The following is a 20,457-nucleotide window of genomic DNA, read 5'->3' as shown; positions in this document are numbered from 1 at the left end:
TTTGTTTTTTTAAGGTAAACTTTGCTAGCACAAAGAAAGAACTATCAAGAATCAAGTTGCCTCTTTACTATGCTTCAAATATAGTAAATCAATTTCAGTTGAATGATTGTGAAGTTCCTCTGAAATGACTGAATGTAGTTTGATCCGGTCTGTTGTTAATTGCGACCAGGAGGTACAAATGGCACGAGAAGACTATTCTGTGCACTTCAAAACGTGGTTTTGACCACATCCAACTCAGCAGCCTGCAGGAAAAGGATCTTTTTTCTGAAGGATATAGGGTTAAGGTGCTTTGCTGGTATATACCCAAATAACTTTATATAATTAAAATACTCATGTAGCTGTTTTTAAAAGCACTTTTAAAATGAATAAGAAAAGTATAAGATTTAGGAAGACATTATCTTTTTCCATCTCATGGTTTCTTACATATTGCCAGGATGTCTCTTTATACTTCAAAATTTAGTGAAGCGAACTGTGCTGTAGACAGATGTATTTGAATTGATAAGTGTATTATTGTATACTGTATTTAAGGTATTAAGTGTAATATAGAGCAATCCAAAATATTTTTTTATGTATTTATTTGAAAGGAACTAATGCAAATTCTTCAGTCTAGAAATATATACTACTATTTAATTTTTTATATATATATATACACACACACACACACTGCTACTTGGGCATGCGCATATATATACATACACACTACTACTACTACTAAGACTTCGTGAGACACCTTATTGTGGCCTTTCAATACTAAAAGGGGGCTTATAAGGAAGACAGAGAGAGACTTTTTACCAGGGCCTGTAGTGACAGGACAAGGGGCAATGGTTTTAAACTAAAAGGGAGTAGATTTCCATTAGATATAAGGAAAAAAATTTTTACGATGCAGGTTGTGAGACCCTGGAACAGGTTGGCCAGAGAAGCTGTGGTTGCCCTGTCCCTGGAAGTGTTCAAGGTCAGGTTGGCAGGGGCTTTGAGCAACCTGGTCTAGTGAAAGATGTCCCTGCCCATGGCAGGGGGGTTGGACTAGGTGGTCTTTAAAGGTCCCTTCCAGCCCAAACCATTCTGTGATTCTACTTAGTATTTAGTATAAACTTCTGATGCCACACAGGCTCTTGTGGTAGATCCTGTGGGAGACGGGGAATAGTTCCTCTATCCATGGAAGAGCACTTGAGGCACAGTTAGGTGAATACATATTGCATTAGTACATGTAGATCAATTTGAGACTGGCTTTCTCTCCCTTATCTACATATTAGTGGAGTTAACATGAGAAAAGGTGCTTGTTGCATAGCACAGCAAAACTTGGATTAATGGAAGAAATCTTGCATATTAGATATTGGAAGTGTTGGAAGGCAGGTAGCAAGTTTTGCATGTGATTGTTTTTTGTGAATTGTTACTAATGGCATGCATAAAGACTGGCTAAAAAGATCAGTTTCCTTTACAATGTACAGCCTTTGTGTGTCTGAGAAGTTTCAAGGTGTAAATATTTTAGGGGCCCAGAAATCAAGAAAGGTTGAACAGCCTAATGATCTAAGTCAAGTAACTAATATTGAATGATATTTAATGTCTTATGGCAGTTCGGATTACAACTTTACAAGAAGAAGTAAAAAACGTTAAAAACAATCTTGAAAGAGTGGAAGCGGAAAGAAAACAAGCACAGGATATGCTTAATCATTCAGAAAAGGTATGGTAAAATGATGTTGAGGCTAATGTTCTTTGTCAGCTTTTGACTGTATTTTCAGATAGTATTTATTGATGTTGCTAAGTCCTGTGTTCTTGCTCTAAATCAGTCTTGTGTTAAAATGATTAACTAAATAGTGCTAATTTACAGTCTCATCAGGATGGTAAGTCTCACAAGTCCTCAGGTAATTCTTAGTTGTAGCTTTGGGCATAAAATTCATGTTTATCATTCACTACCACTGATTCAAGGATCCAGCTCTTCTGCTAGTAATTTTTGTTCTGCCTGCCTAACTACTGCTGCAGAGACTTGCCTCCTGAAAATCTGTGCATTGAATTTTTTTAAAAACCTGAAATTTAAATTTGTGCTATTACTGGATTTTAATTTGACTGGATCATTACTAGACCTTTTGATCAACTTTGGAGCTGAACCATTTCAATTTTTTTCCCTCCTTCCCTCAGAATGGTAGCAGCGTGTTCCCCTAACATCTCTGATCCCCACCCCAAGATGGAGAAACAAGTAAAGAAGAGTAAAAGGAAATCCTGCACCCTTTTTCTAGATAGGCTACATAGTTAGCTCTGTGTTTTGAGATCAGGTAAAGACTTGCTGTGCTGTGTGGTCTATCCAAATAAATCAGAGATGCGACTACCTATGGGGGAAGGTGCAAAATGTTACCGTTCTCCTTTGGTGTTATGTGAAAAAGCAATCCAAAGGCAAGTCCCTGTCTCTCAAAGCTTATCTCCAGTGCTTGTTTCATGAATTACTGTTAATGGCTGGCAATCCCAACTGTGGAGTAACAGAAATGCATCCAGGTAACAACAATTCAAATTCCTCTGTGCTCTAGTGTTGTCAGTGGATTAGTTGTATGTTTCCGGTTTAGGTGACTACTTATTATTCAAACTGACAAGTTTCCGTTATCTTACGAATTTACAGACTACTGAAAAAAGCTAATGAAGTTTTCTCCAAAGCACTGAGTACAGTTTTTGTCTTTTACTATTCTTTATTAAGCATGGAAAATAACATTGATAATTTCTTCATAAAAAAAGTTATCACTAAAAAAGGGAAGAAAGGAAATGTGGTTCCCTCAGATGTCATAGAAATGTTACAGAAATCTGGTAACTTTTTTTTCTTATCTTTAGGAAAAGAATAATTTAGAGATAGATTTGAACTACAGACTCAAATCATTGCAAGACCGGTTAGAACAGGAAGTAAATGAACACAAAGTGACTAAAGCTCGGTTAACTGACAAACATCAGTCAATAGAGGAGGCAAGATCAGTTGCAATGTGTGGTAAGTGTTTCTTGCAAGTTTCAGGTAAACACATAATAAAAGGTATTTTGATTATGATATCTTAAAACACATCATCTTATAATCTAGTATCCTTATACAAGTATTTAATCCCTTGTATAAAGAAAATGCGTATCAAGATCATAAAGTATGAAAACCACACATTTTAAATTATTTCTCTAACATGGTACTTGTACCATAAAAATTGCATTGTTTCTTAATCTTTTGAATATCTTACTGTGTTTGCAATTCAAAGCCTTCCTTAGCTTCTAAAATGCTACTGAATCTTGAAATTCTGGCTAATGCTAAATGGAATTAAAAGAATGCATTGTCAAGACAGATGTCTTGGAGCATTCATTTCTGTGTAACTACATTAAAAATATTGGTGTTGTATTAGGGTTGTCTGAAGTGGTGAAGTTCCTTTTAGAGATACATATCCATGAATCAAAATGTATCTTGATATCTTAATTGAATACATCGGGTTTTCTTTGTGAAGGTTATCAGTACCTAAATGTGTAGTTCGTAACTTTTCAGAAAGCTAACACAAATGGTAGCATTTCTTTTCTTTCCCTCTACTGTCCATTCACGGAAATGAATCTTTGCCTTTATTTCATAATTATTACTTCAAGAATCTGTGTTTTTTATTTCTTTCACTATTTATCTTTCAGTTATCGTGATAATATTCCAGTGCTTGTAATGCAAATCGGAATTATATTTCTTTAATTTTAGTGTTTCTTGTAATAATGCCAGGAAGTTTTTACTCAGTAATCAGTCCATCTAACAGCAGAAGAGCTTAAATAGCTGAACAAAAGGATCTGAAAAATATTAGGATATTTAAGACTGTGTTTACAAAAGCATTCTTGCAGATGCTGCATATTCATTTTGTTTTTCTTTCCTTAATCTTGTTTAGAAATGGAAAAAAAAGTAAAGGAAGAAAGGGCAGCAAGAGAAAAGGCAGAAAATCGAATAGTTCAAGCTGAAAAACAGTGTTCCATGCTGGACTTTGACCTGAAGCAATCTCAGCAGAAACTGGAACACCTTCTTGAGCAAAAAGAGAGACTGGAAGATGAAGTAAGTAAAATGTTCATCCCTAACAATTTTCTATATAAACAAGAAATTACAGTTGCACTGAGAAATAGAAATTAAATTCACTTACACTGAACTCCTTGTGTAATACATCTCTCAGTAGAACTGAAGACAGTTATTGGCTTAAACAGTGTTAGGTAATTTCCACTTGTTTCTTAGCTCCTGGATGCCTTGCATATTTGAGCCATTGATTTAATATAATGCAATTTTTTGTTTCCTTTTTTTAAAGGAAAAAATTGACTGATTCATTTGGATGGTTTGCAGTTCTGAGTTTGCATTCTCCAGAAAGGCATTTGTTCAAGGAAATGCAATTAGAATATTGAGTGTGAAAACTAAGTACTAAGAATAATAGTTTCATCCTTACTTTTCTTTACAGGACAGTGGGAATTAAGGTTATAACACCTTTTTAGGGGTCAAAACTTGTGTAAATTAGCTTTTATATAGCTAGTAGGCTGCGTTTTTTTCTAGGGTGAGAAGTTTTTAAGATCTGAAATCCACAGTGAGGTTTGCAGGACCTTTCAGCAGACAATTTGGGTTTTTTCCATTGTTGCCTTTAAGATAAGATAAAACACGTTTGGGACTTTGAAATAAGCTAAGCGTGGGGAAGCTTTATCATCATGCGGCGTCTTATCAGTACGTTCTTAAGGGCAGCAGCTTTCTATAAGATTATTGCACTAAAGTGTTTGGAGATTGAGTAGTATTTTTACGTATTGTACAATGTGTAGCATCTAGGCGATGGTGTCTGACATAAAATAATCCATATATGAAACACTTTTCAACCACATGCAATTGGTTATTCAGCAAATGATCCCAAATTGAAATATTTCTTATTAGGTAAAGAATCTAGCACTTCAGCTAGAACAAGAGACAAATAAGCGAATAATGGCACAGAATGAATTAAAGGCACAAGCTTTTGAAGCAGATAACTTGAAGGGTTCTGAGAAGCAGCTGAAACAGGAAATCAATACATTGTTGGAAGCAAAGAGATTACTGGAATTCGAGTTGGCTCAACTTGCTAAGTAAGTAAAAATCTGAAGTAAAATAGAAAAGTTGCTTAATTATACATGCACTGTTTTGCCTTTTCCTGTTAGTGAAAAAAGTTCTCTGATGCATAGGCATTTTTTCCTAAACTAGAAGAATATTTTTAGCTGCATGTTATGATTTCTGTATGTAGCCTTCAGTGTTGGAATATTTTTGTTATGAGCTATGAGGCAGAACAATTCTTGGCTCATCTTTCGATGTCAAGGCATATATATATATATATATATGCCACTTTTATTTCAGTGACTTTTTTATGGATTGACTGTGATACTACTTATTAAATCATGTGGGACTTTTAGTTTTACTGCATTGGAGTCAATAGCTTTTTTTCCCTTTAACCACCTGATTCTTTTTCTTAACTTTTCTTAAGCTGACTGAAGACATTTTTCATTAATTGGGCTTCTATAATATCGTCCTTCAGCTGACTTAACGTTTCTCCATTTAGAATACTTGTCTTCTGAATTACGTACTGAAACAATCATCATGGTAGAATAAGGAATGTAATTAAATCAGAATTTTAGGATACAGCAAACTGTTGGTCTTTGTGAAATATATGTGCAAATGTAATAGGATGCTGTTCTGGTTAGAAATAGTCTGTCATTTGTTAGTAGTTGACTTTTACATGTTTTCCTTTTTTATTTCTTCAAAGACAGTACAGAGGTAATGAAGGTCAAATGCGTGAGCTTCAGGATCAGCTTGAAGCTGAGCAGTATTTTTCGGTAAGACTTGTAAAGAATTGTGAGTGCTACATTTTGACATGAAATCATTGAACATTGAATAGTTTGACATATTAAAATTTTTTAAATGTAAATAACCACCTGGCATAAATCAGCAATTCACAAAATCCTGCTTGTAGTACGAGCGATGAACAAAAAATTAGAGAACATTGGATAGTCTATCTAATACGTTGCTTTGTAGTTATTTGTCAAATCTTATATATAACATTGAGTAACTCTTACCTGAATTATTCATCAGAGCAGTTCCTGTCTTGAGGTTGGAAAAGAGATATTTTCCTGATATAATTGTAAAGTTTGTAGAGAGCTCAAATCTCTGTACTTACTGGAATACATTCTGTGCTATTGGTCTACCATAAGTGTATTTAAGACGTAGATCCAGTAGCATTCTGCATGTATTCCTTGTCCTTCTAAAAGGATGCCTTCTCTGCACCTGAGTCCCAGAAGAGCCTTATTCAGTACTCCAGATAGCCAAAATGTGTATTTCATAGATGTAATTTGATCTGTATAATTTCTGTGAAAAGAAACAATAGCATGAGATGCTCTGTAATGCCTAAACTTCAAATACATTCATGAATATGGACAGTTTCATTTCTCTTTGGGAAGTACTTTTTAAATTAATTTCTTCCTTGGAAGGGCAATAAAAATTTTTGTGTTCAGTAAACTGCATATGATTGTAATTTCATTATGAGTTACAGATTTTTGTGCATTTCTTCATAACATACTGCTAATAAGAAGATCCAGAGTATTGTGTTTCATTCTCAATTTTCTCTTTTTTCACTAGCATGTAGGTTAAATGAGACATTCATAATTCAGTCTGAATATTTAGCAAAAGTACTTTACTGTAGAAGATCAAATTTTATCTTTCAGAATTACTGGTGGTGTTAATAACAATATAGTAATTAAGAACAGAAGTCATTCACGTAAATCAGACCTCTGTTGAATCAGTTATTAAGACAAAGTCAGTCTGTACACAAGAAATCTAAAGTCTAAGAGAAAAGATACATGGATACATACAAAGAGAATACAACAGCTGGAAGCATAGGAGAGTATTAGGCTTGTTTGACTAACATTTTGAGACAGTCATGCTACAAGAGGATGCAGTTTTGTCCTGTTGTCTCAAAGAGACCTGCCCAGCTGTGTCCTAGTGCATGCCCTGCCTTTTGTCAGCAGGTGTGTTTCTACAACTGTGTAGGAAACCAGACTAGAAAATTGAAAACTAACCTTGTCAAGTCAGCTCCCTACACAAGGGAAGCTGGAAAGGAGCATCTTGGACAGGCAGGAAGGAGGAAATTCCATTAAAGACAGTACTGGCATGTGTTGGGGTTTGACAGATTCAAACCAACCAGTACCAAAACAAGAATTTCACTATGGAATTTGAATAATGATTCTATTTTTATGCTTTCTTTTACAGACACTTTACAAAACTCAGGTTAAGGAACTGAAAGAGGAAATTGATGAAAAGAATAAAGAAACTCAAAGAAAAATGCAGGAATTGCAAAATGAAAAGTATGCCCATTGTGTTTCTTGAATAGACATAAGTTTTTCCATATAGTATGGTCTCACTCATGAAGATTTTGAATCGGAGTATGTTTAATTCCTTCAGAAAAAGACAAGTCTCAAAAGTGTTCCATAACACCTCGTAAGATGGCAAATACATAGGATGTTACTTATGCTGATTTGCAAAGCCAAATATGGGTATTCATATTTGCTTTGGACTCTATTTGTAATGTCTGGAAGAAGAATGATAACTCCTGAGAATTTAGGAAGGTGCAAAATTTTGAAAAAACATTCCAATTTGTGGTAATCATCTTCCTTGTGTAACAACTTTTTTTATTTTATAATATTACCCTGGTAATTACTTGGTATATTTCTATAGCCAGTAGAATAATTTGAGAAAAAGATAATGAAAATACTTTGAATTCTAAGTTTAGTATACTTCTGATTACAGCAAAAGCAGTTAATCCTACAACCATTAATCGTGATGTACTGTTTTCTAAGTTAGCAAATAAGGAAAGAAGTTTTTTAAGCTTGTTTTTCCAATTTATTAATTTATTTAATATGTATTTATTCTAAAGCAGGAGACAGTAGCCTTATGCATGAAGCAGAGTTTTTCTCTTCTAAAGTCTGAGTCTCTTGTTCTACTTGAGCATCAGCATTGCAAAACAATTTAAAGGGAGGAGGCTATGTACGTTGTTCGTGATGCATTTTGGTGAGCTAAGAAAGGAAGAAAGAAAAGATGTTGTGCTAATAAATACAATGTAGGAGGAAAATACCTGTCTATGCAAAATTGTTCAGGAGTAGTATCCATCTTAAAAAGAAAAAAAGTGGGGGGGAAGGTAGGAGAGACTTCCTTTATTCCTCTTTTGTTTTGTTTTTTTTTTCTTTTTCTCTTCTCTTACTTATTTTTATAGCTTCCTTTTATTCTATTCCCTCACTGTTCTCCACAATTTTATGTTTATCATAAACGCTTTTCACCTGGATACAACTATGGGAATTGTGACAAACTCTGAGTATACTTCAACAGTTACCTTTTACAGTAGAGGCCCCTATCTACTACAGATGTATCAAATCAGTGGACTCCATAGTAATAACTATTTCATTGCATAAATCTCTCTTTTGTTTTGCAGTGCAGGAAGGGCATCTGTCATGAGCCCATAGTGCAGTAATGTATTGCCACTTCTATCTCAGCATGCTGTGGGCTGTGTCACATGTTGCTGGGTACATCTGACTTTTGGGTGCTAGACAGGCCACCGTGCTTTATGTGGGTTTCTTTGCAGGCAAATATATAGGAGCTCTACCTGTACTCCAAGCAAGAGCAAGAAAGTTTGGCTTGTATGCTGAAGTGATTAGAAGTTGTGTATACATTAATGAGATACTGCACCTAAGTTATCGCCCCCTGCCTCTCAAACTGTAGATAGCATATGCAAGCCTTTCTGCAAAAGGTTGCATAGACATAGAACCACTATATGTTTTCAGAAACCTTATGCAATTTTCCTTATTGTTCAAACAGTCTGGAGCACACATCTTCATGAGCAGTAAGCTTGTGTGAAGAGGTGGCTAATACTGATAGGGTTAAGTATCTTTCAATGGACCACACTGTACATGCAATTTAATTTTATTTTTATTCCTTAAAGGCAGGAGAATTTGACATCTGATTTCCTAAGGGTTGGTGTTTCATGGATGATTGAAATTTCAATTGAATTATAGTAAGCTTGCTGCTGTAGCTTGTGTGGACCATCAAAAGATAAAACTGTATGGAGTGTGGTCTTGTAAATCTTGTTTTTCGTAAGAAACTAAGATAATGACAATTAGCTGAGTGGTGTAATTTGTGTTTGTTAGTCTTCCTGAAAATTTGGAGTGTTTTGCATAGGGGAACAAAATCTTAATGTTCTTTTTACAGAGAAACGCTCACTACCCAGTTGGATTTAGCTGAAACCAAAGCTGAGTCGGAACGGTTGGCACGAGCACTCCTTGAAGAACAGTATTTTGAGCTGAGTCAGGAAAGCAAAAAAGCAGCATCAAGACACAGGCAAGAAATGACTGATAAGGACAGCATCATAAGAAGGGTAAATTATTCTGCTGTAATTAATACCTGTATATATCTTCTAGCTGGAAACAGAAATTTATGTTTTTATTTTAATTTATTAAGTCTTGTTATGATCATAAGTGATAACTATTTAAGTATCTTAACTTTCGGACCCAGTTGGAACCTTCAACATTTAAATGCCATCATGTGAACTCACAAAGAAATATAGACTTGATGATTCTGAGGTGAAGCCAGAATGAAAATCAAGTGAATGTCTGTAATTCAGTTATTAAGCCTTTTGTAATTGCTACTTGTCATTGCCCAATGTATTATTTAAATCTTGTAAATTTGTGGAGCTGTGTATTAGAGTCTCTTATTGCAAAATAACTTAGTCTTTTAAAAAAATAATACTTGGAACTCTTGAGTTTCTTCCCACTGGTACACTATTAAACCAAACCAAAACCTAAACCTCAAAGTGCAATTTTTTAAGATACTTTTTAGCGTAGCTCTTGTGTATTAGTATCAGGTTGATAAATGTCTTAACTGAAGAGTTTCAAATAGCAAGCCATATGTAGCATAGTTATATTACCATTATTGTTTTTTCCTATTTAGCATCAGATATGCAGATTTTCTTAAGAATCCTGGGGTGTACAACTTCAGTAAAACTCTAGGCATAACTGAACTTGGATCAATTGCTCAAAGCTTTCTGTTAGTGCTACCATGGATATTAGATCTCTGTGTAAAGATAGCAGAGGTAGTGTTTGTTACATGTGTTTTCTTTTATAAGCTTGAAATCTCTAGAATGCCACCATGTCTTAAGAAGCATTTAGAAGACTCTCTTTCTGTGGCATGGAAGGAATACCTCCTTGCCAATGTTTGTTGGTTTCAAATATTCTGATAATTTTGTCAGACAGCTTGATACACAGTCATTTCTATAGGCTTCAAAAAACCCCTTTTTTCAGAAATGCAGTTATGTCTGGTTTTTAGTATGTATTTGTTAAGTGGTTAGCAAAGTGATTCTGACTGTGGCAGCTAACATATTGAAAGTGTAATGGTTTTCCTTTCAGGTTTTTTTTGCACACTTATGTACACGTTTACCTATGTATGCTTTGACTTAGACCAAATTTAGTTTTATTCTTATGCTGATTTATACCTGTTTTTCTTGATATATGACAATTATTTAGCAGCATATGTCATGAATCTACTCTAGCCTTCAATGCTGGAGTTGTATCATCTGTCAGCTGCTTTTCTGTCTGGATTCAGGTGTCTGGTTCAGGTGATCAGGCCTCTAGGTACTACTTCTTCCAAAGTACCACACATTAATTGAAAATCGCCACATTCAATAACTGCCAATCTAATTTTGCTTAAGTTGAATTTTTAATTATATACTACAGTGTTGTCAGTTCTGCAAAGATCATTTAAAAAAAAAAAAAAAAAAACTTTCTCTGGGACAGGTGTATTTAAAATATTTAAAAAGCCTTCTTGTAAATCAAGACAGCTTAGAAGAAAAGTGCCATTTTTTAAAAATTCAGTTATGAGAGATAAGCAATTTTTTTTTTAATGTAATCTGAGGAAGGCATTCCAAATAAATGGCTGTTATAGGTTTAAGGGTATTTAAAATAACAGTATTATAAATATTTTTGGAATTTATGGCAAGTTCTTTATTTTAAAATGTGTTTGTTTTCATTTAGCTGGAAGAAACTAATAACACATTAACCAAAGATGTTGATTTAATAACAAAGGAAAATTCAGAGATCAATGAAAAAATTAAGAAACAGGAGGAAGGTATGTAATGTTTAGAGTTTTAATTCATCTGTTATGAAGTGCAATTGAATTTGAAGCATATGTGGCAAAATGGAAATGGGAAATGGGAGAAGACATTGCTGTTTATCTTCCCTGTTATTTTGGGCTTGATGAAAAGTAACGTAAGTCATTGTTTTCATCTTGAAAATATATCTTCCGTGTAAACTGCACCCATTTTTAAAAGGGGTGGAAAGGAGGACCCTGGGAACTACCAATCTGTCAGTCTTACCTCTGTGCCTGGGAAGATCATGGAACAGAGCCTCCTAGAAGCTATGCTAAGGCACATGGAGGACAGGGAGGTGATTCAAGACAGCCAGCATGACTTCACCAAGGGCAAGTCCTGCCTGACCAACCTAGTGGCCTTCTATGATGGAGTGACTACATCAGTAGACAGGGGAAGAGCTATGGATGTTGTCTATCTGGACTTCTGTAAGGCCTTTGACACAGTCCCTCACAACATCCTTCTCTCTAAATTGGAGAGATACAGATTTGATGGATGGACTGTTCAGTGGATGAGGAATTGATTGGATGGTCACATCCAGAGGGTAGTGGTCAATGGCTCAATGTCCAGAGGGAGACTGGTGACAAGTGGTGTCCCTCGGGTCCGTATTGGGACCAGTACTGCTTAATGTCTTCATCAATGACATAGTGGGATTGAGGGCACCCTGAGCAAGTTTGCAGGTGACAACAAGCTGAGTGGTGCGGTTGACATGCCTGAGGGACAGGGTGCCATCCAGAGGGACCTGGAGAAGCTTGAGAAGTGGGCCCACGTGAACCTCATGAGGTTCAACAAGGCCAAGTGCGAGGTCCTGCACATGGGTCGGGGCAATCCCCAGTATCAATACAGGCTAGGGGATGAAGGGATTGAGAGCAGCTCTGCAGAGAAGGACTTGGGGGTACTGGTGGATGAAAAGCTGGACATGAGCCAGCAATGTGTGCTCGCAGCCTAGAAAGCCAGCCGTACCCTGGGCTGCATCCAGAGCAGCGTGGCCAGTGGGTCAAGGGAGGGGATTCTGCCCCTCTGCTCCGCTCTGGTGAGACCCCACCTGGAGTGCTGCCTCCAGCTCTGGGGTCCTCAGCACAGGGAAGACATGGGCCTCTTGGAGCGGGTCCAGAGGAGGGCCACAAAAATGACCAGAGGGATGGAACACCTCTCCTGTGAGGACAGGCTGAGAGAGTTGGGGTTGTTCAGCCTGTAGAAGTGAAGGCTCTGGGGAGACCTTACTGCAGCCTTCCAGTACTTAAAGGGGGCTTATAAGAAAGATGGGGACAGACTTTTTAATAGGGCCTGTTGTGATAGGACAAGGGGTAACGGTTTTAATGTAAATAGAAGGTAGATTTAGCCTAGATAGAAGGAAGAAATTTTCTATGATGAGGGTGGTGAAACACTGGAACAGGTTGCCCAGAGAGGTGGTAGATGCCCCGTCCCTGGGAACATTCAAGGCCAGGTTGGACAGGGCTCTGAGCAACCTGATCTAGTTGAAGATGTCCCTGCTTATTACAGGGGGGGGTGGGACTAGATGACCCTGAAAGGTCCCTTCCAACCCAAACTATTCTGTGATTCTAAATTGTCACTCTTTCTACTGTATTGCTTCCATTTCCATGCACTGCCTTTATTGTTGAGAATGGTTACAGCCTTAGCTGTAGCAGGTAGGAAGAAGTGAGTTTCTGCTGACACTTCCTCTTAACTTTTTAAATAAGTTAGCACTAAGTTCCTGCAGGCATAGTCAGGAATGTCTGTCTAGTACAGCTTGTCCATATATTGTGTCTAACCCCCTTCTGCCAGCCATGCCTTGCATGCATGAAAAGTATTAAGGAAAAGTATTTTACTCATTTCATATTGCACACTATGTATTTATTAAAGTTTTTATTTCTATCTCCAGTATTTACAGTAAAGCAGTATCAGTATTTCAACTTCCTTAAGATCTTACTTAGATTCAGAATCTAAGTTGTGATCTCACGCATGTCAGTGGACTGGCATTCTATTTACATGTATTCTGACTATATGGGAAGTTACTTTACTGTTCAGTTTACTCCCACAGTTTTGCATTTGAGCAAGCATTACAGAATTAGAATGCATGCTTTAATATCTGTTGACTATGAGAGCAAAAGCCTTACTGGTTGTGTTGCCAGTGGTGTTGCAAATACTATGTAGGCAGGAAGACATACTAAAATATTTTCCCTTACTTCTGCATTTCTGTAATAGCAGGGATTGGGTGAGCAAGCAGTTTTCAGTATTTTTTAGTTTATGGAGTTTGTTACTTTTACATACTTGAAAATTGTTATTTAAGTGTAGTGTTGGAGGAGAAATCCTTGTCAGTGACATGCATACTTCTAGAAACTTGGGGAACAAATTAGCAGACTGGAGGTCTGATAGAAAGATTGGTAGAATTGAATAACTGGTGTGCGAGACAGGTGTGGGGGGGGAATGTAACAGAGTCATTCCTTGTTTAAAGCAAGCCTTTCTCCCCATGTTCTCTTTATGCCTGATTTGAGAATCTGTACTGAATGTGAGTCCAGTCACATCAGTCTTATTCTGTGTGGATACTGGCTTAATTTTTGGTACTGCAGAAACACTTTTGGTAGTGCAAACACTAAGGAAGTGGGACAACAAACTTAGTCATCAGGAAACAAAAATACATATGTTGGCTTTAGTATTTCATCTTGGTGGCTTTCTGATATATTCTTCTGGTAGTTTTCCATCATTATAGTAGCATTAAACTGGTAGCCTTTATCATTGCAAACCGTATTTTGCACATTAAGTGACACAACAGGAAAATGGAGGAAAAAAAAAAAGATGTAATTGTAGAAGTGATTAAGCTTAGAAATATTTACCTTGTCCTAAAATATCTCAAAGTTTAATATTATTTTAACAGAATACAAAATCAAAAAAGAGGAGGAAATCAATACTATTAGAATGCATTATGAGAAGAGCATTAACACTGAAAGAACTCTGAAGACACAGGTATAACTTTTTATGCAATTTAATAACAATAATTACTTTGCATATCAGATATATTTTCAGTTTATTGTTTTCTGTGCAACTAACTCTTAGTTCCTTTGAGATTAAGTTTATATTAACCATGATATATAATATGCATTGTGATATTTGTAGTTGAAAGAGTAAGTTTTGATGCTGTAGAGTTTTCAGTATTACTTACATTGTGAGTAAGGGCCATTTGTGTTGGTGAAGATTTTTTTTGATTGAATCCTCTAACTAGAGGGACTTATAAATTTTGTATGAAACATGCTTGCATATATAATTTTTCTTACTGGTTTTCCCTTTTCTTAACAGGCTGTCAACAAACTGGCTGAGATAATGAATCGGAAAGATTTTAAAATAGACAGAAAAAAAGCTAACATGCAAGATTTGAGGAAGAAAGAGAAGGAAAACCGGAAGCTCCAATTAGAGCTTAATCAAGAAAAAGAGAAATTCAATCAGATGGTAGTGAAATACCAAAAGGAGGTCAATGAAATGCAAGCGGTAAAATAATCTTAATTTTTTTGTCACATTGTGGAATTCTCTCTGCAGGAAAAATGTATCGCCTACTTGAAAAAATGACAAGTTCTGTTTCAGATGTTTTAGGCTACAGAATTTTAGTGAGGCAGAGAACTTGACAAGTGTGCAGCTGTGCTTGCTCTCATACATTTCCCCTTCCTAAATTCTTAACTGTTAAAGTTACTGATATATTATGAAGACTAAAAAACTGAATACAGTGTAGCATACTATTTATGCAGTTTATTTCACTGGTAGGTGGTCTCCTTTTCAAAAGAAATGCTAATTTAATAGATTAATCAGACTGTTTTGTACTTGAATGCATGGCTGGATCTTTGATATTTAACTTTTTTCCAAGGCCTATAATACTACAATAGTTTATGCTAATGCTATCAAAAGTATCTAGAGATATTAAAAAACAAATAGTAATGAGTTTTGTTTTCAGAATACTTTGCTGCCATATTTTTGATATCACAGTAACTATGCATGTGTATATAAATACAGCAACTAGCAGAAGAATCTACATACAGGAATGAGCTCCAGATGCAGCTGGATAGTAAAGAGAGTGATATAGAACAACTACGAAGGAAAATTTTGGACCTCCAGCAAGGAATGGATTCCACCAGTGTTGCTAGTCTCCAGCCAGATGAAACGGATGGAAATCTTTCAGGTAAGAGGAAAGCATATTTGAACTACTTGACTTTGTGCATACACATAGTTTTGGAAGGTATTGTTTCAAACAATTTTAAATTTTTAAATACCTTTTAAAAATCTTCTGTCTGTCTCTATCACATCTCCACTTCTTTTTTTTTTTTTTTGTTTTTATTTCCTAGCTTAGCTGCTTATATTTAAGTCTTAGTTTCTTCTTACATCACTCCTCCCACTGTATGGCTTGGCATTAGCATAATTTTTATCCACTTTCATGGAAAGAGTGTCTTTACATCTGCTGCTGTTTGAATATAGTGAATACAATGTACAGTGACCAGTGAATAGAATACAGGGCCAGCACTTCCACAACATCATGACTGTATTTTATGTCTTGAATGCAAAATTGCCTTGATCTTGTCTGTTCTTACTCAGAGACATGTAGCACCTTTGTGACAAGTGGCAATAATTGCTGATGTGAAAAATAATTGTAGGAATTTCCATAATGCGTGTATGGTTGTATGGTACTCTGATTTAGCAGGATTAAAATAAGAACAAATAATACAGTGTAGTTAGCCATTTCTATGTAGTGTCAGTTCCAGGCACTATATTTTGAGACCCACTGTTACACTGATCAGTGATTTCCCCCTCCCCAATGTTTGAAGAAGTGTAATCAGTTAGTATTTTAACATGATCCACTTCTATATCTCTAGATACAGGAAAAAACGTTTAGTGGTAATAAGCTCTGCTTAACAATTTCCATATGTTGGAGCTAGGTTTATTTTTTTGTGTAGTTAAGTAATTTTTATAATTTATCACGAAATTCTTAACAAATGCTTGTCTTACATGCCTGTCTTACAGATTTACAGCCTGATTTTTATTGTAGAAAAATATATTAAAACATAGGAAAATAGAGTACTGTTTTGGGTATTTTAAAACTTCGGTGGACGAGTAATCAGATAAAAGCAGATAGAATCATTTTAGGTGTCTCTTTTCCTGTTAATGCACTTCATGCTGCTCAGATTGCCACATTCTAGAGTTTTTCCAGGGGTCTTAGAGTGATTGAAATTTCAGGTAGGTTACGAGACTTAGTATATGTTTTTATGTAGTTATTCCTTTCTGTGTCTATTTTTGTGTCCTGTCTTCCCCTAGTATATTTTTAGATTTTCATTTTTAGTTAATATTTAAATGAATTCTGGTCTAGAATACATTTTCATTCAGAGAATGATACAGTCTTTCCTTTACAACTTCCATTCTGTCCAAGAAGCCTTTTGCACTCTGAAGTTTGATCTGTAAAACCCTCAGGCAATTGCCATCTTGCAACGTAAATGTCTATTTTACTTCTTTCGAAAACATCTTCTGGGCCAGACTTCCATCGAAACTCAGTGTGGGGAATTCTTCGAGCTATTAGATTGGTGAAGGAACGTTTTTTTTCTTAGCTGTCACCTGCTAGGAACTCCCTCTGGTATTTCTGAACTGTCAGTACTTCTCGGGAGTTTTTCTCTTTGATACTAATTCTCAGTGTATTCCATTTAACTGGGGTAAAAAATAAATCAGGGGGGTTTTACTTATTAAAGTGTTCTTTTCTCCCCTCAAATTACTATTTGGAATCAAGTCTTGTGTTTGATAGTGTGTCCTAAATGAAGAACATTGTAGTTAATAATTTTTTATTGAAAATTTCTGAACTCCTGTAAATTGAGAGCTTAAATTTTGCTGCAGGAAAACAGACTAGATTTATTCTACATAAAAGGGTAGTTTTGAACTTCCTCACTTCCTTTCTCAGCCATTTTCAGCATAGAGGCTGTTGTGTATTACACTGAAAACACCCAACACCTCCATCTGGACATAGGCACCTTCCCTGTTTTCGTCTTAAGGGCAATAGTATGTCAATGTGACCCTGTTGTCTCTTAGATCTTGGAAAGGCTGTAGGAGTAAGCTCTTTCTTTGTCTGCCTCATTAAGGTACATTATTTTGAGTTTTACCTCTGGAGACACATGTAGTCAGGCTTCTGACTATATGACCTGCCGCTTTATTTTTGGGGCAGAAATTTTGGTATGTGCAAGATCTTTTCAAGTCAGCTGTAACTTTTCCATTGTTAATTAGAACATCACAATTACTGGAAGTTCTTGTGGTCTTCATCTTCTGTACTTATGACCCCTCTAACTATTTCTTTTTTACCAGCCTTTCATTTCTGTTCTTTTTTTGCCCTTTTCTCTACATATGCCTCTGATATTTACTGCAGTTGTGCTGCTGGTGTTACTGTGTCATACAGGTAGGACCTCTAATACATATTATTAGGAATTCTCTAGATTTAGATCATGTCCCTACATGCTGCTTTTTTTTTTTTTTTTTGAGTGAGGCTCTGAGGTGATCAGGATCTGAGTAAGAAGCAATTTAGGTAATTAAAAGAGATTAAGTGACATTAGTATAGTCAGATTTTACACATTGTCAAAGAACCAAGTAGAGGGCAGAGGAGTGCACTAGCATTATAAGGAGGGAAAAAAAGCCAGTCTTCAAAGTAGAAATACCCCATGCCACAGAAAGAGGAAATTATCCAGCATGTAGTTATTCTTCTGCAAACCAAGTAATGAGTCTTCAGAACAGAAGGTGGCATGCCACAGCAGTTCATTTGCTACAATTTAGTTATATGAAGTTGTCTTCAACTGTGTGCTAAGTTCCTGTCACTTCTATAGCCCAAACATAGACATTCCTTCGGAGCACCTTGAATAACATCTTGTTTAAGAGGTGGATCTGATGAGTAGTCAATAGGATTCTCTAGCTGATGCATCTGTTCTTATGGCAAAGACATTCCTTAAAAATTTTTAAGGCAAATAAACAGTAAAATTACTAAATAAGTAATTATAGTATGATTTATTCAGTTTCCCGTCACAGTAAAAACACCATCAGAGAAAAAATGAAAACATAAAATAATGTAAACATATAAAAGAATGATTCCATGGTCTCAATTCTGATGATGGGCAGTCTCTGGTTTCATTGAGAAAAAACTTGGTATGAAATGGTGTGATAGTAATGTTGGCGGAATTCCAGAGAGACCCCTGGCTCTCAGGCATTTTATGCTGTCCTCCTGTATGGCAGAAAGGTTCAGGCTATGGGGTAGTGTCTGGTCTAATCAGGGAGCTTAGGTTACCAGCCACCAGACAGGCTATAACAGTAGAATTCATAATTTACAGGAAAAGCATCTTGTCAAATTTTGGGGTCAGAGGGCTTTGCACTCTTTGAATAAACTTAAGGTAATACTAAAATGAATTCCTAATACTCAGAAAAATTTAAGGAAAAATTTTCTGTATTTGGAGGTAGATACAGAGCAATCACATGGTAACACACCTTACAGCCGCACCTCACTTGGAGGCGGTTTCTGTCTGTCGTTGAGCTAAATACCCCCCTCAAGTTCTGGTAGCTCCCAGGGCAATTTATGTTCTCCCAAGGAAGGGATTGGCTCATTTAGACAATCCAGGCTATTGTCAGGGTTTGGCTTCACCAGATGGGAAAGATCGTGGTGTGGAGGAATATTTTCCTTTTATCAGTTCTAGACATTTTTTGTAACTCTCACTCCTGATTATTGATTCAGAGAGCAGCTCAGCACTCCAGTGTTAACAGAGTCCTTGCTGAAACAGCTGAAATACTTGCTTTTTAATGATGCCTTTGGAATGCTTCTGCCTCCTGGCTGGACTTAGGAAGTCTTAATACTTACATGATTATAAACAGAATTCTTCTTTGTCAAGACAAAACATAATCAGGAATTTAAGGCGTTTTTTTCCTAATTGTTATAGGGCACATAACCTGTTGTGAATTCTTTTCATCTGATTGGCAAGATAATTTAAGCAGTTGAGCTGTCGTACAGGTTTAACTGCAGCACATAATATTTTACAATGTATGTTATAAGTCATGTTTTACACAAAGGTAGGGTGGAATAATAAACGTGGACCATTTAAGCCAACAGTTTTTTTTGGAGTACGGGACACAGATACGACTTTCTGGAATACCTGCAAGTAGCTGTCACCTGAATTCAGAGCAAGATCCAGCCAGCAATCCTTGGTGAGATCCACATGAAATTACAGTAAGACAGTCTGAGGAAGGAAAGAATCAAATGGGAAGGATGGACTGGAAAGAATTAGCAAGGTAGTATCTCCAGGTTTTTAGTTACTGTGGAAAAGTCTAAGGAGTAGGAATTCTTTAACATTGGAAAGAGATGCTCTACTGCTCATGAAGGTGCCTGTATTACTTAGCTCCAAAGCAATATAAAGTCTCATAAATCAGTACAGTCATGGTTGTCTTGTGTGATTTTATTGAAGGCTTACTGTAAGAGCTCACATTTATCATACTGAATCACAATGAATCTTGGCAATATGAATAATAACCATGAAGATGTTTAGAATGGAAATCTACATTTTAATATATAGTCAGAGATAATTATAAGATCTGTAGCCTTTGTGGAATTCTTTCTCTGTATTTATTCAGGTCCAGCTAGCCATCAGATGTTTTTGAGGCCTGTCTTGGATTTTCTGCATTGGAAATATGAAGTATAAATTCTGGGATTCTTTCCAAAGCACAGGGAAGTTGTCAGGCAATAGTTTTGAGCCTATTTTTAAAGACAGGAATGGAAGATTCTTTTCCATAGTCTAGATAGCCCATGTTTTCTTAATTACTTAATCAGAATACTCATAAATATTATTCTTATGGATCAAGTTTTTGTGAAATGGCCAGATGAGCATTTGCAGTTGTGCTGGCTAACTCTGTCAGGGGAAATTAAAATGCACTATAAATATTACTTGAGACAAACCTTTGTGGCAAGGTTGGAATGAAGGGGCTTATCTACCCTTTCAAGAGTACATTTGGTTCCAGACGAATGTTAGCCTTGTTGAAAAAGAGTACATTCAGAAACTGTTATTTTCAACTGGAAGACGTTACTCACAGCTCAGAAATCATCTCTCATGCAAATAGAATTTGCCCACTAAAATAGATTTGTAGTAGGCAGAAAAGAATGTCAACCGATTCATTTGTAATATCTCATCCACTTTGTACTTCTTTCGAAATTTCTTTCAGAACTTGCTGAAATAGAAGTGAACTTAAAAAAATTCCTACTCACATTGTCCCTATAAGCAACATAGTACCTGATGCATCTTTTAAAATGTATCATTAT

At 36.1% G+C, this 20,457-nt stretch overlaps 1 protein-coding gene across 1 annotated transcript in view; it reads left to right on the top strand.

The window, feature by feature from the left end:
- ROCK1 (Rho-associated, coiled-coil containing protein kinase 1) overlaps positions 1-20,457 on the top strand; it is a 94,536-nt gene that overhangs the window by 57,227 nt on the left and 16,852 nt on the right. Inside the window, exons 17-27 of the mRNA XM_010574309.1 lie at positions 1,575-1,681; positions 2,815-2,965; positions 3,873-4,033; positions 4,883-5,067; positions 5,739-5,808; positions 7,238-7,332; positions 9,227-9,392; positions 11,044-11,137; positions 14,032-14,120; positions 14,451-14,639; positions 15,156-15,321. Of these exons, the coding sequence (XP_010572611.1) occupies positions 1,575-1,681; positions 2,815-2,965; positions 3,873-4,033; positions 4,883-5,067; positions 5,739-5,808; positions 7,238-7,332; positions 9,227-9,392; positions 11,044-11,137; positions 14,032-14,120; positions 14,451-14,639; positions 15,156-15,321 (1,473 nt within the window). The remainder of the gene's footprint in view (positions 1-1,574; positions 1,682-2,814; positions 2,966-3,872; positions 4,034-4,882; positions 5,068-5,738; positions 5,809-7,237; positions 7,333-9,226; positions 9,393-11,043; positions 11,138-14,031; positions 14,121-14,450; positions 14,640-15,155; positions 15,322-20,457) is intronic.

The sequence above is a fragment of the Haliaeetus leucocephalus genome, unplaced genomic scaffold, assembly GCF_000737465.1.
Source record: "Haliaeetus leucocephalus isolate CR32 unplaced genomic scaffold, Haliaeetus_leucocephalus-4.0 Scaffold428, whole genome shotgun sequence".
Classification (NCBI taxonomy): domain Eukaryota; kingdom Metazoa; phylum Chordata; class Aves; order Accipitriformes; family Accipitridae; genus Haliaeetus; species Haliaeetus leucocephalus.
This window is presented reverse-complemented; position numbering and strand designations above follow the sequence as displayed.